The following is a 27029-nucleotide window of genomic DNA, read 5'->3' as shown; positions in this document are numbered from 1 at the left end:
ATCTCCCTTAATTATTTCCTTCCCCCTTCAAAGTGGAATTGAAGCATTCTCACTTGGGCCTCTCTAATTGTTATATACTTCTTATGGTCTGTGGGTTGTATCCTCATTATTCTGAATGTTTTGGCTAATATCTACTTATCAGTGAGCATATAACATTTAGGTCCTTCTGGGTATGAGTTATCTCACTCAGAATGATACTTTCTAGTTCCATTCATTTGTCTGCAAAATTCATGATATCCGAAGTTTTAATAGCTAAATAGTATCCCACTGTGTAAATGAACCAAATTATCTGTATTCATTCTTCCATTGAGAGACATCTGTGCTATTACCAGCTTCTGGGTATTACAAATAAAGCTGCTGTGACCATGGTGGATCATGTGCCCTTGAGGTATGGTAGGGTATATTTTAGGTATAAGCCCAAAAAGGATATAGCTGGATCTTCAGGCAGAAGTATTTCCAATTTTCTGAGGGACCTACAAATTGATTTCCAAAGTGATTATGCCATCTTTCAATCCACCAGCAATGGAAAAATGTTCCTCTTTCCCCACAACCTTACCACCATGTGCTGTCACTTGAGCTTTTGTTCTTCGTCTTCTTGATTGTTGTGAGGTAGAATAGAAGGATCCCTTTTTATTTGCATTTCTCTGATGACTAAGGACTTTGAACATTTCTTTATATGCTTCCAAACCATTTGGGATTCTTCCATTGTGAATTCTCTGTTTAGCTCTGTACCAAATTTTCTTATTAGGGTTATTTTGTTTTTTGGAAATTGGGAATTGCTCTTTCCTTCTATGTCTGCGAAGAATTGTGATGTAATTTTGATGGGGATTGCGTTGAATCTACAGATTGCTTTTGGAAAGATGGCCTTTTTCACTATATTAATCCTGCCATTCCATGAATATGAGAGATCTTTCCATTTTCTCAGGACTTCTTTGATTTCTTTTTTTAGGGGCTTGAAATTCTTGTCATATGGATCTTTCACTTGCTTGGTAAGAGTTATACCAAGGTGTTTTATAGTATTTGTGGCTCTTGTGAAGGGTGTTGTTTCCCTGTTTTTTTTCTCAGCCTGTTTACCATTTGTGTAGAGGAAGAGTACTGATTTGTTTGAGTTAATTTTATATCCAGCCACTCTGTAAAAGATGTTTATCATCTGAAGGAGTTCTCTGGTAGAATTTTGGGGGTTGCTTATGCATACTATCATATCATCTGCACATAGTGATACTTTGAATTCTTCCTTTCCAATTTGTGTCCCCTTGATCTCCTTTTGTTGTCTAATTGCTCTAGCTAGAATTTTGAGTACTATCTTGAATATATAGGGAGAGAGTGGGAAACCCTGTCTCATCCCGGATTTTAGTGGGATTGCTTCTAATTTCTCTCCACTTAATCTGATGTTGGCTCTTGGTTTGCTATATATTGCTTTGATTATGTTTAGTTATATGTCAGCATTCTTGAATTCTCCAAGACTTTTAACAGGAGGGGTTGTTGTAGCTTGTCAAAGGCTTTTCAGGAGCTGATGAGATGACCATGTGCCTTTTTTCTTTGAGTTTGTTTATATGGTGGATTACGTTAATGGATTTTCATATATTGAACCAGCCTTACATTCCTTGGATGAAGCCTACTTGACCATGGTGGGTGGTGTCTTTGATGTGTTCTTGGATTTGTTTTGCAAGCATTTTATTGTGTATTATTTCACTGATATTCATAAGCGAGATTGGTCTGAAGTTTTCTTTCTGTGTTGGGTCTTTGTGTGGTTTAGGTATCATGGTAACTGTAGCTTCATAGAAAGAATTCAGTAGTGTTCCTCTGTTTCTGTATTTGTGACCTAGTTTGAGGAGTATTTGTATTACCTCTTTTATGAAGGCCTGGGAGAATTCTTCACTAAAACCATCTGGCTCTGGGCTGTTTTTGTTTGAGAGACTTTTTTGTTTGTTTACTATTTCTTTTCTCTTTAGGGTTATGGGACTGTTTAACTAGTTTACCTCATCATGATTTAACTTTGCTACATGGTATCCATCTATAAAAATCATGCACTTCATCTAGATTTTGCAGTTTTGTAGAGTATATGCTTTTGTAGTAGCTTCTGATGATTTTTTTAATTTCCTCAATTGCTGTTCTTATGTCTCCCTTTTCATTCCTGATTTTGTTAATTTGGATATTGTCCCTGTGCCCATAAGTTAGTTTGACTAAGGATTTATCTATCTTGTTGATTTTATCAAAGAACCACATCTTGGTTTTGTTGATCCTTTTTATCTTTATCTTTGTTTCTATCTGGTTGCTTTCAGTTACGAGTTTGACTATTTCCTGCCATCTATTCATTTTGGTGTGTTTGTTTCTTTCTATTCTAAAGCTTTCAGATGTGCTGTTAAGTTGCTTGTATTGGATCTCCCCAAGTTTTTATGAAGATACTTAGCACTATGACTTCTCCTCTTAGCACTGCTTTCATTGTGTCCCATGTATTCATTTACATTGAATTCTACCAAGTCTTTGACTTCTTTCTTTCTTTCTTCCCTGACCAAGTTATTGAGCAAAGAGTTGTTTACTTTCCATGATGAAGTGGGATTTCAGTGGAGGTGGGACTCTGTTTTTATTGGAGTCTAACTTAAGTCAGTGGTGATAAGATAGAGTGCATGGTATTATTTCCATCTTCTTGTATCTCTTGAGCCTTTCTTTTTATATTTGATTTTTTATTCAGTTTTGGAGAAGGTTCTATAAGTTGCTGAAAAAAATGTATGTTCTTTTGTTTGGGGGTGAAATGTTCTGCAGCTATCTGTTAAACACATTTGGTTCATAACCTTTGTTAGTTTCCCTGTGTCTTTGTGAAGTTTCTGTTTCAATGCCCTGTCCATTGGTGCAAGTGGAGTGTTGAAGCCTCCCACTATTATTGTATGAGGTTCAATGTGTGTCTTGAGCTTTACTAAATTTCCTTTATGAATATGGATGCCTTTGAATTTCCTGACTGAGACTTTTTCTAGGTGGATTTTTGCCTTGATAAATATGAAGGGTCGTTACCCATCTCCTTTGATAACTTTGGGTTAAAATTCTATTTATTGAATATTATAACGGCAATTCCAACTTGTTTCTTGGGACTATTTGCTTAGAAAAACTTTTTTTGACCTTTTACTCTGAGGTAGTATATATCTTTGTCACTGAGATGTATTGCTTTTTTTATTGGATAATTTCTATTTATATTTCAAATGTTTTCCCCTTTCCAGGTTTCCCATTTATAAACATCCTATCCCATCCAACCTCCCTCTTCTTCTGTGAGAGTGTTCTCCCTCCCTAATCACCCACTCCTTCCTGCCTCCCCCTGCTTACATTCCCCAACATAGAGGGGGCTGTCCGCCCTTGGTAGGACCAAGGGCTTTTCCTCTCACTGATGACCAACAAGGCCATACTCTGCTACATATGTAGCTGGAGCCATGGGTCTGTCCATGTGTACTCTTTAGATGGTGGTTTAGTCCCTGGGGGCTCTGGTTGTTTGGTATTGTTCTTATGGGGTTGCAAACCCCTTTAACTATTTCAATCCTTTCTCTAACTCCTCTAATAGGGACTCTGTTCTCAGTTCAATAGCTTGATGCTAGCTTTTCCCTTGAAATTTGTCATGCTCTGCCAGAGAATCTCAGAAGATAGCTATATCAGGCTCCTGTCAGCATGCACTTCTTGGTATCAGCAATATTATCTGGGGTTGGTGGCTGTATATACATAGGCTGAATCCCCAGGTGGGGCAGGCTCTGAATGGCCATTCCTTCAGTCTCTGCTCCAAACTGTCTCCATATCTACTACTAGAAAGAGTTTTGTTCACACTTCTAAGAAGGACTGCAGCATCCACACATTGGTCATTCTTCTTCTTGAGCTTCATGTGGTCCATCTCTTGTATTCTGTTGGTGATGCTTACATCTGTAGTTTTTGTTCTTCTCCTAAGATTTCCTACCTCCTATGTTCTGTCCTTTTGTGTTTTGTTTATTGCTTCTATTTCCATTTTTATTTCTTGGACAGTTTTATTCATTTCATTTGCTTATTTTATTGTATTTTCCTGCATTTCTTAAATGATTCCTTCCTTTCCTTTTTAAGGTCTCTGTCATCATCATAATATTGGATTTTGTCCCTCCTTCTAAGAAGGACTGAAGCATCCACAATTTGGACTTCCTTCTTCTTGAGCATCATTTGAATAGTATCTTGGGTATTCCAAGCTTTTGGGTTAATATTTACTTATCAGTGAGTGCATACCATGTGTGTTCTTTTGTGGTTGGGTTACCTCACTCAGGATAATATTTTGTAGTTCCACCATTTGCCAAAGAATTTCATTAAGTCATTGTTTTTAGTAGAGAGTATTACTCCATTGTGTAAATGTACCACATTTCCTGAAGCCATTCCTCAGTTGAAAGAAATCTAGGTTCATTCCAGCTTCTGGTTATTATAAATAAGGCTGCTTTGCACACCCCCTTCCTGCCCCACTGATATTACCCTACACTGAAGGTATAACGTTGGCAGGACAAAGGGCTTCTCCTTCCATTGGTGCCCAACAATGACTTCCTCTGCAACTTATGCAGCTGGAGCCATGGGTTAGTCCATGTATAATCTTTGGGTAATAGTTTAATCCCTGGCAGCTGTGGTTGGTAGGCATTGTTGTTCTTATAGGGTGGCAAGACCTTTCAGCTCTTTCAATCCTTTTTCTAACTCCTCTTCTCCTCTTCCATATATATATATATGTCACATATGGGGCAGGTTCTGAATGGCTGTTCCTTCAGTCTCTGCTCCAAATTTTGTCTTCATATCCCCTTCTATGCATATTTTTGTACCCCTTTTAAAAAGGAATGAAGTATCTGCAATTTGGTCATCCTTCCTGAGCTTCATGTGATCTATGGATGGTATCTTAGGTAATTCAAGTTTTCGGGCTAACATCCACTTATCAGTGAGTATATACCATGTGTGTTTTTCTGTGATTGGGTTACCTCACTCAGAATGATATTTTCTTGTTCCATCCATTTGCCTATCAATTTCATGAAGTCTTGTTTTTGATAGCTGAGTAATATTCCATTGTGTAGATGTACTACATTTTTTGGTATCCATTCCTCTGTTTAAGGGCATCTGGGATCTTTCCAACTTCTCGCTATTATAAATGAGGCTGCTATGTACATAGTGGAACATATGTCTTTGTTATATGTTGGAGTATCTTTTGGGTATATGCCCAGGAGATGTATGGCTTGGTCCTAAGGTAGTGCAATGTTCAATTTTCTGAAGAACCTCTAGACTGATTTCCAGAGTGGTTGTAACAGTTTGCAATCCCACCAACAATTGAGGAGTGTTCCTCTTTCTCCACATCCTCCCCACCAGCTGTTGTTACCTGAATTTTTTTTATCTTAGCCATTCTGATTGGTGTGAGATGGAATCTCAGGGTTGTTGTGATTTGCATTTCACTGATGACTAAGGATTTTGAGCATTTTTTAAGGTACTTCTCAGTCGTTTGTTATACCTCAGTTGAGAATTCATTGTTTAGCTCTGTACCCCAACTTAATAGGGTTATTTGACTCTATGGAGAATAACTTCTTGAGTTCTTTGTATATTTTGGATATCAGCCCTCTATCAGATGTAGGATTGGTAAAGATCTTTTCCCAATCTGTTTTTTTGCGATTTTGTCCTAACAACAGTGTTCCTTGCCTTACAGAAGCTTTGTAGTTTAAGGAGGTCCCATTTGTCGATTCTTAATTTTAGAGCAGGAGCCATTGGTGTTTTGTTCAGGAAATGTTATCCCAGTGTCCATGTCTCAAAGCTCTTCCCCACTTTTTTTACTATTAGTTTGAGTGTATCTGGTTTGATATGAAGCTCCTTGATCCACTAGGACTTAAACTTTTACAGGGCAATAAGAACTCAAAGATGCCCCAACATATAAAAAAGACATATGCTCCACTAGGTTCATAGCCACCTTATTTATAATAGCCAGAAGCTGGAAAGAACCCAGGTGCCCTTCAACAGAGGAATGGATACAGAAAATGTGGTGCATCTACACAATGGAATATTACTCAGCTATCAAAAACAATGACTTTATGAAATTCACGGGCAAATGAATGGAACTAGAAAATATCATCCTGAGTGAGGTAACCCAATCACAGAAAAACACACATGGTATATACTCATTGATAAGTGGCTATTAGTCCAAATGCTTGAATTACCCTAGATGCACAGAACACATGAAACTCAAGAAGGATGACCAAAATGTGAATGCTTCACTCCTTCCTTAAAAGGGGAACAAGAATAACCTTGGGAGGGAATAGGGAGACAAAATTTAGAAAAGAGGCAGAAGGAAACACCCATTGAGAACACCCACATGTGGCCCATACATATACAGCCACCAAACTAGATAAGATGGATGAAGCAAAGAAGTGCAGGTCGACAGGAACTGGATGTAGATCTCTCCTGAGAGAAACAGCCAGAATACAGCAAATACATAAGCGAATGCTATCATTAAACCACTGAACTGAGAATGGGACCCCCGTTGAAAGAATCAGAGAAAGGACTGAAAGAGCTTGAAGGGGCTTGAGACCCCATATGAACAACAATGCCAACCAACCAGAGCTTCCAGGGACTAAGCCACTACCCAAAGACTATACATGGACTGACCCTGGGCTCCAACCTCATAGGTAGCAATGAATAGCCTAGTAAGAGCACCAGTGGAAGGGGAAGCCCTTAGTCCTGCCCAGAATGAACCCCCAGTGAACATGATTGTTCGGGGGAGGGTGGTAATGGGGGGAGAATGGGGAGGGGAACACCCATATAGAAGTGGAGGGGTTAGGGGGATGTTGGCCCGGAAACCAGGAAAGGGAATAACAATCTAAATGTAAATAAGAAATACCCAAGTTAATAAAGATGAAAAAAAAAGAGTGAATCAATTTGGGTTCTTCTACATTCTGATCTCCAGTTGAACCAGCAACATTTGTTGAAAATGCTATCTCTTTTCCATTGGATGGTTTTAGCTCCTTTGTCAAAGATCAAGTGACCATAGGTGTGTGGGTTCATTTCTGGGTCTTCAATTCTATTCCACTGATCTACCTGCCTGTCTCTGTACCAATACCATACAGTTTTTATCACTATTGCTCTGCAAACTGCTTGAGGTCAGGGATGGTGACTTGAGGTTCTTGTCATACAGATCTTTCACTTGCTTGGTTAGAGTTACACCAAGGTATTTTATGTTATTTGGGACTATTGTAAAGGGTGTCATTTCCCTAATTTCTATCTCAGCCTGTTTATCCTTTGAGTAGAGGAAGGCTATTAATTTGTTTGAGTTAATTTTATACCCAGATACTTTGCTTAAGTTGTTTATCAGGGTTAGTAGTTCTCTGGTGGAATTTTGGGATCACTTAAGTATATTATCATATCATATGAAAATAGTGATATTTTGACTGTTTCCTTTCCAATTTGTATCCCTTTGACCTCCTTTGTTGTCTGACTGCTCTGTTTCGGGCTTCAAGTATTATATTGAATAAGTAGGGAGACAGTGCGCAGCTTTGTCTAGTCCGTTTTTAGTGGGATTGCTTCAAGTTTCTCTGCATTTAATTTAATGTTAGCTACTGGCTTCCTGTCTATTGCTTTTGCTATGCTTAGGTATGGGCCTTGAATTCCTGATCTATCCAGGTCTTTTAACATGAAGGGGTTTTGAATTTTGTCAAATGGTTTCTCAGCACCTAATGAAATGATCCTGTGGTTTTTTCCTTTGAGTTTGTTTGTATAGTGGATTGTGTTGATGAATTTCCATATATTGAACAATCTCTGCATCCCTGGGATGAAGACTATTTGATCATGATGGATGATCCTTTTGATGAGTTCTTGGATTCAGGTTGCCAAAATTTTATTGAGTATTTTTGCATCAATATTCAGAAGGGTAATGAGTCTGAAGTTCTCTTTCTTCGTTGGGTCTTTGTGTGGTTTAGGTATAAGAGTAATTGCAGCTTCATAGAAGGAATTTTGTAGTGCTCAGTCTGTTTCTATTTTGTGGAATAGGTTGGACAGTATTGGTATGAGGTCCTCCATGAAGGTCTGATAGAATTCTACACTAAACCCATCTGGTCTTGGACTCTTTTTGGATGGGAGACCTTTAATGACTGCTTCTGTTAGGAGTTATGGGGTTGTTTAGATGCTTTATCTGTTCCTGATTTAACTTTGGTACCTGGTATTTGTCTATAAAGTTGAACATTTCCTCCAGATTTTGCAGTTTTGTTGAATATAGGCTTTGTAGTAGGATCTTATGATGTTTTTTAATTTTCTAAGATTCTGTTGCTATGTCTCCCTTTTCATTTCAGATTTTGTTAATATAGATACATTCTGTGCCCTCTGGCTAATAGTTTATCTATCATCTTGAGTTTTTCAAAGAATCAGCTACTGGTTTTGCTGATTCTTTGTATAGTCCTTTTTGTTTCTACTTGGTTGCTTTCAGCCCTGAATTTGATTATTTCCTGCCTTCTAATCGTCTTGGGTGTATTTGCTTCCTTTTCTTCTAGAGCTTTTAGGTGTTCTGTCAAGTTGCTAATGTATGATCTTTTCAGTTTCATTTTGAAAGCACTCACAGCTATGAGTTTTCCTCTTAGCACTGCTTTCATTGGTCCCATAAGGTTGGGTATGTTGTGCCTTCATTTTCATTAAATTCTAAACAACCCCATAACTCCTAAGGAAATAGAAGCAGTCATTAAAGGTCTCCCAACCAAAAAGAGCCCAGGTCCAGATGGGTTCAGTGCAGAATTCTATCAGACCTTCATAGAAGACCTCATACCAATATTATCCAAAATATTCCACAAAATTGAAACAGATGGATCACTACTGAATTCCTTCTATGAAGCCACAATTACTCTTATACCTAAACCACACAAAGACCCAACAAAAAAAGAGAACTTCAGACCAATGACCCTTATGAATATCGACGCAAAAATACTCAATAAAATTCTGGCAAACCGAATTCAAGAGCACATCAAAACAATCATCCACCATGACCAAGTAGGCTTCATCCCAGGCATGCAGGGATGGTTTAATATATGGAAAACCATCAATGTGATCCATTATATAAACAAACTGAAAGAACAAAACCACATGATCATTCCATTAGATGCTGAGAAAGCATTTGACAAAATTCAACACCCCTTCATGATAAAAGTCCTGGAAAGAATAGGAATTCAAGGCCCATACCTAAACATAGTAAAAGCCATATACAGCAAACCAGTTGCTAACATTAAACTAAATGGAGAGAACCTTGAAGCAATCCCACTGAAATCAGGGACTAGACAAGGCTGCCCACTCTCTCCCTACTTATTCAATATAGTTCTTGAAGTTCTAGCCAGAGCAATCAGACAACAAAAGGAGGTCAAGGGGATACAGATCGGAAAAGAAGAAGTCAAAATATCACTATTTGCAGATGATATGATAGTATATTTAAGTGATCCCAAAAGTTCCACCAGAGAACTACTAAAGCTGATAAACAACTTCAGCAAAGTGGCTGGGTATAAAATTAACTCAAATAAATCAGTAGCCTTCCTCTACACAAAAGAGAAACAAGCCGAGAAAGAAATTAGGGAAACGACACCCTTCATAATAGACCCAAATAATATAAAGTACCTCGGTGTGACTTTAACCAAGCAAGTAAAAGATCTGTACAATAAGAACTTCAAGACACTGAAGAAAGAAATTGAAGAAGACCTCAGAAGATGGAAAGATCTCCCATGCTCATGGATTGGCAGGATTAATATAGTAAAAATGGCCATTTTACCAAAAGCGATCTACAGATTCAATGCAATCCCCATCAAAATACCAATCCAATTCTTCAAAGAGTTAGACAGAACAATTTGCAAATTCATCTGGAATAACAAAAAACCCAGGATAGCTAAAACTATCCTCAACAATAAAAGGACTTCAGGGGGAATCACTATCCCTGAACTCAAGCAGTATTACAGAGCAATAGTGATAAAAACTGCATGGTATTGGCACAGAGACAGACAGATAGACCAGTGGAATAGAATTGAAGACCCAGAAATGAACCCACACACCTATGGTCACTTGATTTTTGACAAAGGAGCCAAAACCATCCAATGGAAAAAAGATAGCATTTTCAGCAAATGGTGCTGGTTCAACTGGAGGTCAATATGTAGAAGAATGCAGATCGATCCATGCTTATCACCCTATACAAAGCTTAAGTCCAAGTGGATCAAGGACCTCCACATCAAACCAGACACACTCAAACTAATAGAAGAAAAACTAGGGAAGCATCTGGAACACATGGGCACTGGAAAAAATTTCCTGAACAAAACACCAATGGCTTATGCTCTAAGATCAAGAATTGACAAATGGGATCTCATAAAACTGCAAAGCTTCTGTAAGGCAAAGGACACTGTGGTTAGGACAAAACGGCAACCAACAGATTGGGAAAAGATCTTTACCAACCCTACAACAGATAGAGGCCTTATATCCAAAATATACAAAGAACTCAAGAAGTTAGACCGCAGGGAGACAAATAACCCTATTAAAAAATGGGGTTCAGAGCTAAACAAAGAATTCACAGCTGAGGAACGCCGAATGGCTGAGAAACACCTAAAGAAATGTTCAACATCTTTAGTCATAAGGGAAATGCAAATCAAAACAACCCTGAGATTTCACCTCACACCAGTGAGAATGGCTAAGATCAAAAACTCAGGTGACATCAGATGCTGGCGAGGATGCAGAGAAAGAGGAACACTCCTCCATTGTTGGTGGGATTGCAGACTGGTACAACCATTCTGGAAATCAGTCTGGAGGTTCCTCAGAAAATTGGACATTGAACTGCTTGAGGATCCAGCTATACCTCTCTTGGGCATATACCCAAAAGATGCCCCAACATATAAAAAAGACACGTGCTCCACTATGTTCATCGCAGCCTTATTTATAATAGCCAGAAGCTGGAAAGAACCCAGATGCCCTTCAACAGAGGAATGGATACAGAAAATGTGGTACATCTACACAATGAAATATTACTCAGCTATCAAAAACAACGGCTTTATGAAATTCGTAGGCAAATGGTTGGAACTGGAAAATATCATCCTGAGTGAGCTAACCCAATCACAGAAAGACATACATGGTATGCCCTCATTGATAAGTGGCTATTAGCCCAAATGCTTGAATTACCCTAGATGCCTAGAACAAATGAAACTCAAGACGGATGATCAAAATGTGAATGTTTCACGCCTTCTTTAAAAGGGGAACAAGAATACCCTTGGCAGGGAAGAGAGAGGCAAAGATTAAAACAGAGACTGAAGTAACACATGTGGCCCATACATATACAGCCACCCAATTAGACAAGATGGATGAAGCAAAGAACTGCAGACTGACAGGAGCCGGATGTAGATCACTCCTGAGAGACACAGCCAGAATACAGCAAATACAGAGGCGAATGCCAGCAGCAAACCCCTGAACTGAGAATAGAATCCCCGTTGAAGGAATCAGAGAAAGAACTGGAAGAGCTTGAAGGGGCTCCAGACCCCATATGTACAACAATGCCAAGCAACCAGAGCTTCCAGGGACTAAGCCACTACCTAAAGACTATACATGGACTGACCCTGGACTCTGACCTCATAGGTAGCAATGAATATCCTAGTAAGAGCACTAGTGGAAGGGGAAGCCCTGGGTCCTGCTAAGACTGAACCCCCAGTGAACTAGACTGTTGGGGGGAGGGTGGCAATGGGGGGAGGGTTGGGAGTGGAATACCCATAAGGAAGGGGAGGGAGGAGGGTGATGTTTGCCCGGAAACCGGGAAAGGGCATAACACTCGAAATGTATATAAGAAATACTCAAGTTAATAAAAAAAAACAAAAAAAAATTCTAAAAAGTCTTTAATTTATATCTTTATTTATTCCTTGACCAAGTTATCATTGAGTAGAGCATTGTTCAACATGCATGTATTTGCAGGTTTTCTGTTGTTTTTGTTGTTATTTAAGACTAGCCTTAGTCAGTGGTGATCTGACAGGAGGCATGGGATTATTTGTATCTTTCTTGGTCTGTTGAGGCCTGTTGTGTGACTGATTATATGGTCAGTTTTGGAGAAGGTACCACGAGGTTGTGAGAAGAGTATATATCTTTTCTTTTGAGGATGAAATGTTCTGTAAATATCTGTTAAGTCCATTTGGTTCATAACTTCTGTTAGTTTCTCAAAGTCTCTGTTTAATTTCTGTTTCCATGATCTGTCCATTTATAAGAGTGGGATGTTGAAAGCTACTACTCTGATTGTTTGAGGTGCTATGTGAGCTTTGAGCTGCATTAAGATTTCTTTTATGAATGTAGTGCCCTTGCGTTTGGAGCATAGATATTTAGGATTGAGAGTTTATCTTGGTAGATTTTTCCTCTGATGAATATTAAGCATCCTTCCTTATCTTTCTTGATGACTTTTGGTTGAAAGTCAATTTTATTCACTATTTGAATAGGTACTCCAGCTTCTTTCTTCAGATTATTTGTTTGGAAAGTTGTTTTCCAGCCTTTTGTTCTGAGATAGTGTCCAGCTTTGTCATTGAGGTTTCCTGTATGCAGCAAAATGTTGGGCCTTCTTTATGTATCCAGTCTGTTAGTCTATGTCTTCTTATTGGGGAATTGAATCAATTGATATTAAGATATATTGAAGATTAGTGATTGTTGCTTCCTGTTATTTTTGTTGTTTGATGTGGAATTGTTTTTGCATCTCTCTTCTTTTGGTTTCTTTGCAAGGAGATTATTTTCTTGCTTTACTAGGGTGTAATTTCCCTCCTTGTATTGGAGTTTTTCATCTATTATTCTTTGTAAGGCTGGATTTGTAGAACAATATTGTATAAACTTGGTTTTGTCGTGGAGTATCTTGGTTTCTCCCTCTATGTTAATTGAGAGTTTGCTGGATATAGTAGCCTGGGCTGGCATTTGTGTTCTCTTAGGGTCTCTATGACATCTGTCCAGGATCTTTTGCCTTTCATAGTCTCTGGTGAGAAGTCTGGTGTAATTCTGATAGGTCTGGATTCACATGTCAGTAGACCTTTTTCCCTTACTGTTTTTAATATTCCTTCTTTGTGCATTTGGTGTTTTGACTATTATATGATGGGAGGAATTTCTTTTCTGGTCCAATCTATTTGGAGTTCTGTATGCTTCTTGTATGTTTATTGGCATCTCTTTCTTTAGTTTAGGGAAGTTTTCTTCTACAATTTTGTTGAAGATATTTACTGGCCTTTTAAGTTGGGAGTCTTCACTCTCATCTATACCTATTATCCTTAGGTTTGACCTTTTCATTATATACCAGATTTCCTGGATGTTTTGGACTAGGAGCTTTTTGTACTTTACATTGTCTTTAATGGCTGTGTTGATGTTTTCTATGGTATTTTCTGCCTGGAGATTCTCTCTTCTATCTCTTCTATTCTGTTGGTGATGCTTATATTATGACTCCTGGTCTCTTCCCTAGGTTTTCTATTTCCAGGGTTGTCTCCCTTTGTGCTTTCTTTATTGTTTCTATTTCCCTTTTTAATTCCAGGACAGTTTTGTTCAATTCTTTCTCCTGTTTGGTTGTGTTTTCCTGTAATTCTTTTTTTTCTTTTTTTTAATTTATTTAATACTTAATAATAATTCTTTGGTTTCCGGGCAAACATCCCCCTCCCCCCCTCCCTTCCTTATGGGTGTTCCCCGCCCAACCCTCCCCCCATTGCCGCCCTCCCCCCAACAGTCTAGTTCACTGGGAGTTCAGTCTTAGCAGGACCCAGGGCTTCCCCTTCCACTGGTGCTCTTACTAGGATATTCATTGCTACCTAAGAGGTCAGAGTCCAGGGTCAGTCCATGCATAGTCTTTACGTAGTGGCTTAGTCCCTGGAAGCTCTGGTTGCTTGGCATTGTTGTACATATGGGGTCTGGAGCCCCTTCAAGCTCTTCCAGTTCTTTCTCTGATTCCTTCAACGGGGATTCTATTCTCAGTTCAGGGGTTTGCTGCTGGCATTCGCCTCTGTATTTGCTGTATTCTGGCTGTGTCTCTCAGGAGTGATCTACATCCAGCTCCTGTCGGTCTGCAGTTCTTTGCTTCATCCATCTTGTCTAATTGGGTGGCTGTATATGTATGGGCCACATGTGGGGCAGGCACTGAATGGGCGTTCCTTCAGTCTCTGTTTTAATCTTTGCCTCTCTCTTCCCTGCCAAGGGTATTCTTGTTCCCCTTTTAGAGAAGGAGTGAAGCATTCACATTTTGATCATCTGTCTTGAGTTTCATTTGTTCTAGGCATCTAGGGTAATTCAAGCATTTGGGCTAATAGCCACTTATCAGTGAGTGCATACCATGTATGTCTTTCTGTGATTGGGTTAGCTCACTCAGGATGATATTTTCCAGTTCCAACCATTTGCCTACGAATTTCATAAAGCCGTTGTTTTTGATAGCTGAGTAATATTCCATTGTGTAGATGTACCACATTTTCTGTATCCATTCCTCTGTTGAAGGGCATCTGGGTTCTTTCCAGCTTCTGGCTATTATAAATAAGGCTGCAATGAACATAGTGGAGCACGTGTCTTTTTTATATGTTGGGGCATCTTTTGGGTATATGCCCAAGAGAGGTATAGCTGGATCCTCAAGCAGTTCAATGTCCAATTTTCTGAGGATCCTCCAGACTGATTTCCAGAATGGTTGTACCAGTCTGCAATCCCACCAACAATGGAGGAGTGTTCCTCTTTCTCCGCATCCTCGCCAGCATCTGCTGTCACCTGAGTTTTTGATCTTAGCCATTCTCACTGGTGTGAGGTGAAATCTCAGGGTTGTTTTGATTTGCATTTCCCTTATGACTAAAGATGTTGAACATTTCTTTAGGTGTTTCTCAGCCATTCGGCATTCCTCAGCTGTGAATTCTTTGTTTAGCTCTGAACCCCATTTTTTAATAGGGTTATTTGTCTCCCTGCGGTCTAACTTCTTGAGTTCTTTGTATATTTTGGATATAAGGCCTCTATCTGTTGTAGGGTTGGTAAAGATCTTTTCCTAATCTGTTGGTTGCCGTTTTGTCCTAACCACAGTGTCCTTTGCCTTACAGAAGCTTTGCAGTTTTATGAGATCCCATTTGTCGATTCTTGATCTTAGAGCGTAAGCCATTGGTGTTTTGTTCAGGAAATTTTTTCCAGTGCCCATGTGTTCCAGATGCTTCCCTAGTTTTTCTTCTATTAGTTTGAGTGTATCAGGTTTGATGTGGAGGCCCTTGATCCACTTGGACTTAAGCTTTGTACAGGGTGATAAGCATGGATCAATCTGCATTCTTCTACATGTTGACCTCCAGTTGAACCAGCACCATTTGCTGAAAATGCTATCTTTTTTTCATTGGATGGTTTTGGCTCCTTTGTCAAAAATCAAGTGACCATAGGTGTGTGGGTTCATTTCTGGGTCTTCAATTCTATTCCACGGGTCTATCTGTCTGTCTCTGTACCAATACCATGCAGTTTTTATCACTATTGCTCTGTAATACTGCTTGAGTTCAGGGATAGTGATTCCCCCTGAAGTCCTTTTATTGTTGAGGATATCTTTAGCTATCCTGGGTTTTTTCTTATTCCAGATGAATTTGCAAATTGTTCTGTCTAACTCTTTGAAGAATTGGATTGGTATTTTGATGGGGATTGCATTGAATCTGTAGATCGCTTTTGGTAAAATGGCCATTTTTACTATATTAATCCTGCCAATCCATGAGCATGGGAGATCTTTCCATCTTCTGAGGTCTTCTTCAATTTCTTTCTTCAGTGTCTTGAAGTTCTTATTGTACTGATCTTTTACTTGCTTGGTTAAAGTCTCACCGAGGTACTTTATATTATTTGGGTCTATTATGAAGGGTGTCGTTTCCCTAATTTCTTTCTCGGCTTGTTTCTCTTTTGTGTAGAGGAAAGCTACTGATTTATTTGAGTTAATTTTATACCCAGCCACTTTGCTGAAGTTGTTTATCAGCTTTAGTAGTTCTCTGGTGGAACTTTTGGGATCACTTAAATATACTATCATATCATCTGCAAATAGTGATATTTTGACTTCTTCTTTTCCGATCTGTATCCCCTTGACCTCCTTTTGTTGTCTGATTGCTCTGGCTAGAACTTCAAGAACTATATTGAATAAGTAGGGAGAGAGTGGGCAGCCTTGTCTAGTCCCTGATTTTAGTTGGATTGCTTCAAGTTTCTCTCCATTTAGTTTAATGTTAGCAACTGGTTTGCTGTATATGGCTTTTACTATGTTCCTGTAATTCTTTAAGGGACTTTTATGTTTCCTCTTTAAGGGCTTCTACTTGTTTACTTGTGTTGTCCTATATTTCTTTAAGGAAGTTATTTATGTCCTTCTTAAAGTCCTCCATCATCATCATAAAATGTGATTTTATATCTAAATCTGGCTTTTCCAGTGTGTTTGGATATCCAGTATTTGCTTTGGTGGGAGAACTGGGCTCTGATGATGCCAAGTAGTCTTAGTTTCTGTTGCTTAGATTCCAGTTCTTGGCTCTTGCCATCAGGTTTTCTCTCATATCTCTGGTGTTAGCTTGTTTTGCTGTCTCTGACAGTGGCTTGAACCTCCTGTAGGCCTGTGTGTCAGCACTCCTGTAGACCTGTGTTCTTTTAGCCAGATCTGGGAACAGAGAACTCTGCTCTCATGTGTATAGGCACTCCTGATTACTGACTTTCAACTATCAGCATAGGCAGAAACTGGAATGGTCCTGTCCCTGACTGTTTCTAGGTCCCTGTACCCAGAGGGCACAGATGACATTAGGAGAATTCCTCCTGGTTCAGGAATGCAGGCAAAGAGTGGTTGTCTCTTCTAAGTTCTCAGGAGTGGCACTTGTGAGGGTCCAGCTTTCTCCCCATGGGATTTGGGTGCAAGAAGCGGTGTGACTGGTTCATTTCATTTCCAGGTGCAGGCAGAATCCATCAAGTTCCTGCCCCTGGCTGCTCCTCTATACCTATGTCTAGAAGCACTATGCAGTGTCCTCTTGGGCCAGGGATGTGGGCAGAAGTGGGCAGAAGTGGAGATCTGTCCTGCCATCTCAGGATAGTCTGAACTTCTGGGAGTTAAGCTCTCTCCCCTACGGAATTTGGGTGCAGGGAACTGTGGGATTGGTTCAATTCAACTTTTTTAATTAAACAAAAAAGAGATATGTAGGATGATGTCATTATGCAGGAAGGCAAGTCCAGGATAAGGGGAAGGCTATCATTGGATGAGAAGGAAGGGTAGGAGGAGAAAGTCTAGGAAGGAGGAGGAAGAGAAGAGGAAGATGGCTACAGAGGAGGAGGATGATTCCAATCCAGGTGGTCTAGATGGGTGCTTTCTATCTTTATTAATTAGCACTGAATTTATTGTGCTGATGTATTGTGGATTGAGTATTTAACATACAAATCTCATTGTTGGGTTACAGTTAGTTGAGTCTTGATATTACCAGGTAGCTGGAACCAGAATTCCCAGTCAGGGTTACTAGCAATGGGAGGGGAGAAGAGAGACTGCTGGGAATAGAAGATATTTAGACTAATGTGGCATAGTGCTACATTGAAATGAGCTGCTGCTGAGATAAATTAATGTAACTTCTACATGGCCCTATGATGCCAGAACAAACACCAGGGAGCAACTGTCCAGTCTGAGAAAGTTTGGAGCAGTGATGTGAGGGACCAGGTCAAGTCTATTTTTTAATTTATACTGCAAAATTTCCCCAAACTGTTGCTGTTTTGTCCTATTCACAGTGTTCTTTGCCTTACAAAAGCTTTGCAATTTTATGCAGTGCCATTTGTCGATTCTTGATCTTAGAGCATAAGCCATTGGTGTTCTGTTCAGGTAATTATCCCCTATGCCCCTGAGTTTAAGGCTCTTCCCCACTTTTTCTTCTATTAGTATGAGTGTATCTGGTTTTATGTGGAGGTCCTTGATCTACTTGAACTGGAGCTTTGTACAAGGTGATAACAATGGATTGTTTGCATTCTTGTACATGCTGACATCCAGTTGAACCAGCACCATTTGTTGAAAATGCTGTATTTTTCCACTGGATGGTCATTTCTGGGTCTTCAATTCTATTCCATTGATCTACATGATTGTCTTTGTACCAATACCATACATTTTTATCACTATTGATCTGCACTACAGCTTGAGGTCAGGGACAGTGATTCCTCAAGAAATTCTTTTATTGTTCAGAATAATTTTCACTATCCTGGGTTTTATTTTTTGTTATTCCAAATGAGTGTGAAAATTGCTCTTTCTAACTTTATGAAGAATTGGGTTGGAATTTTAATGGGGGTTGCATTGAATCTATAGATTGCTTTCAGCAAGATGGCCATTTTTACTATGTAAATCCTACCAATGCATGAGCGTGAAAGGTCTTCTCATGCTCTGAGAGCTTCTTCAATTTCTTTCTTCAGGCAATTGAAGTTCTTGTAATAGAGATCTTTCACTTGCTTGGTTAGACCCATACCAAGGTATTTTATATTACTTCTGACTATTTTGAAGTGTGTTGTTTCCCTATTTTCTTCCACGGCCTGTTTATCCTTTGAGTAAGAGGAAGGCTACTGATGTGTTTGAGTTAATTTCACATCCAGTCACTTTATTGAAGTTGTTTATCAGGCTTAGGAGTTCTCTGTTGGAACTTTTGGGGTCACTTAAATATACTATTATATTATCTACAAAAAGTGATATTTTGACTTCTTCCTTTCCAAATTGTATCCCTTTGACCTCCTTTGTTGTCTAACTGGTCTGGCTAGGACTTCTAGTATTATACTGAATAGGTAGGGAGAGACTCGGCAGCCTTGTCTAGTCCCTGATTTTAGTGGTATTGCTTCAAGTTTCACAAACCACATGAAGCTCAAAATGCAGGAAAACCAAAGTTTCGTTGCTTCAGTCCTTCTTAGAAGGGGGAACAAAATACTCCCAGGAGGAAATATGGAGAAATATGGTGCAGCAAAGCCTAAAGGTAAGGCCATCCAGAGACTGCCACACCTGGTGATCGATCCTACATACACTCAGCAAATCCAGACACTATAGCTAATGCCAAAAAGTGCTTCCAGGCAGGAGCCCATTATACCTGTATCCTGACAAATATAGAGGCGGATGCTCACAGAAACCATTGGACTGAGTGTGTAGACCCCAATTGAAGAGTTAGATAAAGGACTGAAGGATCTGAAGAGGTTTGCAACTACATAGTTAGAACAACAATATCAACCAACCAGACACCACAGAGCTTCTAGGGACTAAACCACCAACCAAAGAGTACACATGGAATGATCCATGGTTCCAGCCTCACGTGTAGCCTTGTCTGGCATCAAAGGGAGAAGAGGTCCTTGGTCCTGGGAAGGTTTGATGCCCCAGTGTAGGGGAATGCACAGCATGGAAGTGGGAGTGGGTAGGTGGCGGAGCACCCTCATAGAAGCAAAGGGAGGAAGATGGGGTAGGGGGTTGCCAGAGGGGAAACCAGGAAATGGGATAACATTTGAAATGTAAATAAAGAAAATATCCAATAAAAGAAAAGAAAGAAAATGAAATCTCCAGAGTGTTTTGTGTCTCCTGGGCTTTTATTTCACTCTCATTTTTGGCTGTAAATGTATCTTTAATTTTCATATCTTCAGTATATAGAAGCAATGTATATTGATCTGGTCTTATACAAGTGTCTATAATGCCCCAGAGTTCTCATCATTTTGCAAAAACTAAACAGACTCTTGGTTTTATTTTCAAAGGTTGTAAGAACAAGTATGAAGAAGGAACTTGAGGCAGCGAAGATGAGACCTTCTCCAAGAGACTTGTTCCACACACCCATCCTACGTAAGCAGATATATATCCTGTCCTTTATAAGGTAGGCTAACAATGTGCCTATTGAAATAGTGTAGAAACGAATTTTTTACTGACAGAGTTGAGGTAGAATATGACCATTTCTGCAGCTAGAAGTAGTCAAAGAGTTTTGAGTGTAGCCACACAGAGCTTACCATGCAGTTAGGAGTGTGTGCATCCAAACACCTTTCCAGGCTCATCACCATGGGTTGATGCTGAGAATGTCAATCACAGTGTACCCTGGGATGTTGTTACTCCACATTTGTCTGGTTCCACTTTAAAGAGGACAAAAATTCTAATACAATTTACATAAATACCTTCAACTCAAGAACATGTACAGATGGAAGGATGGGAGCTTCACACAGGTGACTTTACAGAAAGATCCATCACATACACCAAAAATTCGCTAATACTTCCCAAAACTTCAGGAGTGATTATGTGCTCCCTCATCACCCAATAATTTTTTGTGGCTATAAAATTATACACTAGGCTGGAGAGATGGCTCAGTAGCGCAGAACACTGGCTACTCTTCCAGAAGTCTGAGTTCAATTCCCACCAAACACATGGTGGCTCACAATCATCTATGATGGGATCCAATGCCCTCTCTGGGGAATCTCTATTCTGACTGCTATATTTGCACCTCAAGGTAAGGGGGTAAGCACAAAAAAAATATGTTCTTCCATTTCCTGAGCATTTATCATCCCTTGCCTACAATAAATCAGAGAGTGATAGTATACTCATATATTCAAATAAATAAATAATTATTTAAAAAGTAAAAATATCTAAAACGCAAAAATACCTTTGAACTGAATCTACTAGAACATGATTTCCTGTCCAATGATATTAAGACCTGTTGAACATTAATTCCAAACTTTGTGATATGCTTTTCTTCTTTTTTCTCTACAGACTTTTATTTATACTGTCAGGTGTGGGCGTGGCAATTCACCTCCAACACCTGAGTAATAATATTGAACTGTTGCAGATTCTCATTAGTGTATCATCCATACTATTCAGTGTTATTGGACATTTTGTACTTAATCACATCGGCCGTAGAATAACCCAGATGGTTATCATGTTCCTGAGGGGAATCTCTATTCTGACTGCTATATTTGCACCTCAAGGTAAGGGGGTAAGCACAAAAAAATTATGTTCTTCCATTTCCTGAGCATTTATCATCCCTTGCCTATAATAAATCAGAGCACTAATCAAACAATGTCTGGTGACTATGGTGAAAATTTAGGGCACATGCTTTATTAAAGAGTTCATTTTTGGTCATTACATTTTTTATTCTAGGCATATATGTTTTAGATCTAATAATTCTCCCCCAGATTACACAAAAAATATCTTTTTTTTTTTGGTTCTTTTTTTCAGAGCTGGGGACCGAACCCAGGGCCTTGCGCTTCCTAGGCAAGCACTCTATCACTGAGCTAAATCCCCAACCCCCACAAAAAATATCTTAACAAGTGTATTTGCTATGCCAGTTGAGTTGAAAATAATTTTTAGTTGTGTTAGAATATAGGAGATGTACATAGAAGAACAAATAGACTGAAAATCAAAAATGTTGAGACTGAGTTTATTAAATTAAGTACATACATGTAATAAGCAGTGGTTCCCATGTAGTCAACTAGCTTTGCTAAAAGGAATGATTATAATACTTTTTTTATACATTCATGATGATTTTATAACCCTTGATTTATCTGTTCTCTCTCTCTCTCTCTCTCTCTCTCTCTCTCTCTCTCTCTCTCTCTCTCTCTCTCTGTGTGTGTGTGTGTGTGTGTGTGTGTGTGTGTGTGTGTGTGTGTTCTATTCCTGTGAAGAGGCAACATGATTAATGGAAAGGGTCATAAAAGAAAGCACTTAAATGAAGGTTTGCTTAACATTTCAGTGATTTACTTAACTGTCAACATAATATGGAGCATGATGATGACGTCAGGTAAACAAGAAACTGGTAAAGCAGCTACTATCTAAATCCTAATTCATAGGCCACAAGACAGACTGGCCTGGGATGGAATTTTAACACCTCAAATTCTAACCTATGACATAATTCCTCCTTCACACCTACTTATTCTATTCTTTTCCAATAGTGGCACTGGTCACAGTGACTAAGCATTCAAAACTATGAGTCTTTGAGGGACCATTCTTATTCAAACTGCCACTTCCAGTCTCTGGGCCCCATAGGCATTTAAAACTCTCAACACTTTTAAAAGTCCAAAGTTTAAGTCTCTTCTGAGACTCACGACAATCTCTTAAGTCTAATCTTTGTGAATTCAAAATAAAAAGATAACATCCAACATAGAATGGTATAGAATATCCATTACTATTAGAAAAGGGAAGAAATAGAACACAATGAGGAGCCTCTGTCCCAAAGCAAATGAAAACCTTCCGGACAAACTCCAAACTCTACATTTCCATGTGTGATGTCAAATGCCCTTTTGATTCCAAACTCCTTTCATCCTTGATTGCTGTAACCCATTTCTATGTCTTGGGTGGGTGTCACTCCTACTCTTCAGCTCCCCTTAGCTTGTATTACTCTGGCCTTCAACATCTTGAGGTCTCAAATAAAATCCAGGGATTACTTTCACAGTTCAGACAATGCTTTCTTTTGGTCTCTATCAGGGAACCACCTGACACATACTTGTAATCAAATGATTTCCTCAGTCATGGAGGTATATTTCACCACCCCATTTTTATATCCTTGACTTTTAGTCCACATCCAACTGGCTAAACCTATCAAGTCTGGCTACTTGATGAGGATGGAACTTGGCTCCCTTATTCAATTATATTTGCACCAGCTTTCTTTTGGTTATGGTCTCCTTTATAACTTAAGACTTTCTTTAATTAATTTTAAAAGTTGGAAGCATTACTAGTTTGTTTCTTACCCTGATGTTATCACTCCATTTATTCCGCTAAGCATTAGAATGTGCTTTAAATATTTTTTATCTCCTTAAGAACTGGGCTTAGCTCTATTATAGTGACTGGTACTCATTTTCTCCCCAAACTATGCCTTTTGCATTGTTTTTATTTCTCTGTTTTCTCCTTTTCATGTAGATCTATATAATAGTGACCACTAATAACCAGGTGACACAATCAATACTAGGCTCTGTCAGAGTTAATTAATCCTAAACTATTTAGTCTGAAGCATATCTTTTTATGATGGGGGTAAAGAGCAACAGCATTCTTTGCTTCCAAATCTCAAGAATGTTTGCTAACCAGTTACTAGAAATTTTCCCCTTTAAAACCTGTTGAGCTGGGCCTCCACCATTCAAATAAGCCTTGTCACTCTCCTCTATTCTTCTACTACTATGGCCACAAAACTGCACTTAAATCATCCAACCATTATGGTCAAGCCTGTCACAATATAGTCAATCAAGTCCCTTGTGCCAGTATGTGTCTTAGTGACTTTTTATTGTTGTGAAGAAATATCATGACCAACCAAAGCAACTTTTATGAGAGAGCACATTTAATTGGGGGCTTGCTTGAAGTTGCAGAGGTTTAGTCCAATATCATCATGGTAGTAAGCACGATGGCAGGGGCAGGGAAGGAAGCAAGTGTGGTATAGAGAGGTAAGTAAGAGAGCTTCATCCTAACCCAAGGCTGAGAGATGCTGAACCTGGCTTGGGCTTCTGACACCTAGATTCCCTACCAAAGCCACAACCTATAATCCTTATAATCATTCCAAAAAGTTCTACTACCTTTTAATATATGGGTTTATGGAGGTCATTCTTATTGAAACAACCACACCATTCAAAGCACATTCCAGTGTTTGAAGTACTCATGAGACTTTTAAAATGAAGTTGGAAAATAGTTCTAAGAAACTTTCTTTGAAAGGTAGCCACAGTCTGACATTGTCCTAGAAGGAATTCTTATTCTTTATTCCTGGGGAATATGCCACCTCAGCAGTATAGGCCTCCAGGTTTATAAGACACTCTTTTGTTTTATTCCATATTTACCATGGATTTCAATGACCTACAAAACTTTAACACCTTGAATTCTTTCCTGACCCCCCCCATTACATTCTCATATTCTACATGAAGGACCACTGAGGCACTAGAGAGGAAACATGAAAGTGAATTCCCCCTAGACTCACCACTCTCTGAAACATAAGGGAGTGAACACAATTGACCAAAAACTTTGATTCTCCACAAACCATCATCAGTAAATTGGTCACTTTTCTCAACACACTAGCCATGGTGTATTTCTTTTCTCTGCGCTGATTTTCCTCTCTGTATTTTACACACACACACACACACACACACACACACACACACAAACACACCCCTCTGATGATGGGGATTTTGTTTGGGAATTGAGAACTACAAATTACTACAGCCAAGCTGAACTAATCACTGTCCTTGGTCCCCTTCTCTCTAGAAATGGAGACCCTGCGTTTTATCATGGCCATGATGGCAGAAGGACTTGCTGCTCTAAGTTATGCTGCTAATTCTCTACATGCAAATGAACTACTTCCAACCACGTTAAGGTACAAGTTTCAAGTCAGTAAGAGAATAGACTTCGTCACTCATTCTATATAGCTAAAGGAAGAAAAAGACTAGGTAGTCATCTAACCAATTAGTTGTAAAGAGACTGTTAATAATTATAGTACGGTGAATTTCACCTTGTTTTGAGAGATAATTCTATTAAAGCACTGCTTGCTAGAATCTCATGTAAATATATGGAACAACTAAAATCATAAGAAACAGCATACTCTGAATTTCTTTGTATTTATTATATTTATTCAAGTCAATTTCAAACAGGTATGAAATATATTTTTATCATATTGATTTTCATTATTCTCTCTGAATATTGTACTTTTTCTCCTTACTTCATTCTTTCCAATGGAATGCTCTAATAACCTAATTATTTCAGGGTATGTAGGTGAAGATAGACTTCTTTAAATTAGCATACAGGCCAATTAGTGACTTAATAACACTATCACAGAGATATTCTTTCTGTTCATTGAAATGCACCAGTCCCTGACCCACACTTCTGTTAGTTCAATTCTACTGCTCAGTAAATCATTTTTTATCATGATGGTGGAGGACTTCAAGAAAGACATAAAGAACTCCCTTAGAGAAATGCAGGAAAACATAAATAAACAAGTAGAAGCCTATAGAGAGGAATCACAAAAATCCCTGAAAGAATTACAGGAAAACACAATCAAACAGGCAAAGGTATTAAAAATGGAAATAGAAGCAATAAAGAAAGCACAAAGGGAAACAACCCTGGATATAGAAAACCAAAGGAAGAGAAAAGGAGCTGCGGATACAAGCATCACCAACAGAATAAAAGAGATAGAAGAGAGAATCTCAGGAGCAGATGATTCCATAGAAATCATTGACAGACAGTCGAAGACAATGTAAAATGGAAAAAGCTACTGGTCCAAAACAGGAAATCCAGGATTCAATGAGAAGATCAAACCTGAGGGTAAAAGGTATAGAAGAGAGTGAAGACTCCCAGCTAAAAGGACCAGTAAATATCTTCAACAATACCATAGAAGAAAACTTCCCTAACCTAAAGAAAGAGATGTCCATAATATACAAGAAGCCTAAAGAACTCCAAATAGATTAGACCAGAAAAGAAACTCCTCCTGTCACATAATAGTCAAAACAACAAAAGCACAAAAAAGGAAAGAGTATTAAAAGCAGTAAGGGAAAAAGGTCAAGTAACATATAAAGGGAGACCTATCAGAATTACACCAGATTTCTCACCAGGTACTATGAAAGCCAGAAGATCCTGAACAGATGTCATACAGACCATAAGAGAACACAAATGCCAGCACAGGTTACTGTATCCAGCAAAAATCTCCATTAACATAGATGGAGACACCAAGATATTCCATCACAAAACCAAATTTATACAATATTTTTCTAAAAACAAAACCCTATAAAGGATAATAAATGGTAAAGCCCAACATAAGGAGGCAAGCTATACCCTAGAAAAAGCAAGAAACTAAATGTCATGGCAACAAAACAAAGAAAAGAAAAGCACAAAAACATAATCTCACATCCAAACACAAATATAACAGGAAGCAACAATCACTATTCCTTAATATCTCTCAACATCAATGGTCTCAATTCCCCAATAAAAAGACATAGATTAACAAACTGGATATGCAATGAGGATCAAGCATTCTGCTGCCTACAGGAAACACACCTCAGAGACAAAGACAGAAGCTACCTCAGAGTGAAAGGCTGGAAAACAATTTTCCAAGCAAATGGTCTAAAGAAGCAAGATGGAGTAGCCATTCTAATATCCAATATAATCGATTTTCAACTAAAACTCATCAAAAAAGATAAGGAAGGACATTTCATATTCATCAAAGGAAAAAATCCACCAAGATGAACTCTTAATCATAAACATCTATGCTCCAAATACAAGGGCACCTACATACGAAAAAGAAACCTTACTAAAGCTCAAAGCACACATTGCACCTCACACAATAATAGTAGGAGATTTCAACACCCCACTCTCATCAATGGACAGATCATGGAAACAGAAATGAAACAGAGTCCTAGACAGAATAAGAGAAGTCATCAACCAAATGGACTTAACAGATATTTATAGAACATTCTATCCTAAAACTAAAGGATATACCTTCTCACCACCTCGTGGTACTTTCTCCAAAATTAACCATATAATAGGTCATAAAACAGGCCTCAACAGATACAGAAAGATAGAAATAATCCCATGCGTGCTATCAGACCACCACAGGCTAAGGCTTGTCATCAATAACAATAAGAGAAGAACTCCCACATATGCATGGAAGTTAAACAATGCTCTACTCAATGATAACCTAGTCAAGGAAGAAATAAAGAAAGAAATTAAAGACTTTTTAGAATTTAATGAAAATGAAGGTACAACATACCCAAACTTATGGGACACGATGAAAGCTGTGCTAAGAGGAAAACTCATAGCTCTGAGTGCCTGTAGAAAGAAACAGGAAAGAGCATATATCAGCAGCTAGACAGCACACCTAAAAGCTCTAGAACAAAAAGAAGCAAACATACCCAGGGGGAGTAGAAGGCAGGAAATAATCAAACTCAGAGCTGAAATCAACCAAGTAGAAACAAAAAGGACTATGCAAAGAATCAACAGAACCAAACCTGGTTCTTTGAGAATATCAACAAGATAAATAAACCCTTAGCCTAACAAACCAGAGGACACAGAGACTGTGTACAAATTAACAAAATCAGAAATGAAAAGGAAGACATAGCAACAGAATCAGAGAAAATTCAAAATATCATCAGATCCTACTACAAAAGCCTATATTCAACAAAACTTG

General features: G+C 38.7%; 1 protein-coding gene across 2 annotated transcripts in view; it reads left to right on the top strand.

The window, feature by feature from the left end:
• Positions 1 to 27029, top strand: part of UST4r (integral membrane transport protein UST4r) — a 70506-nt gene that overhangs the window by 25094 nt on the left and 18383 nt on the right. The window contains exons 6-8 of one of the 2 annotated variants that reach the window (NM_134379.2): positions 19657 to 19772; positions 20654 to 20868; positions 24119 to 24227. In NM_134379.2, coding sequence (NP_599206.2) covers positions 19657 to 19772; positions 20654 to 20868; positions 24119 to 24227 — 440 coding nt within the window. Of the gene's footprint in view, positions 1 to 19656; positions 19773 to 20653; positions 20869 to 24118; positions 24228 to 27029 lie in introns of those variants that run through there. The other variant, XM_039089277.2, reaches the window with a different exon arrangement.

The sequence above is a fragment of the Rattus norvegicus genome, chromosome 1, assembly GCF_036323735.1.
Source record: "Rattus norvegicus strain BN/NHsdMcwi chromosome 1, GRCr8, whole genome shotgun sequence".
Lineage (NCBI taxonomy): Eukaryota > Metazoa > Chordata > Mammalia > Rodentia > Muridae > Rattus > Rattus norvegicus.
This window is presented reverse-complemented; position numbering and strand designations above follow the sequence as displayed.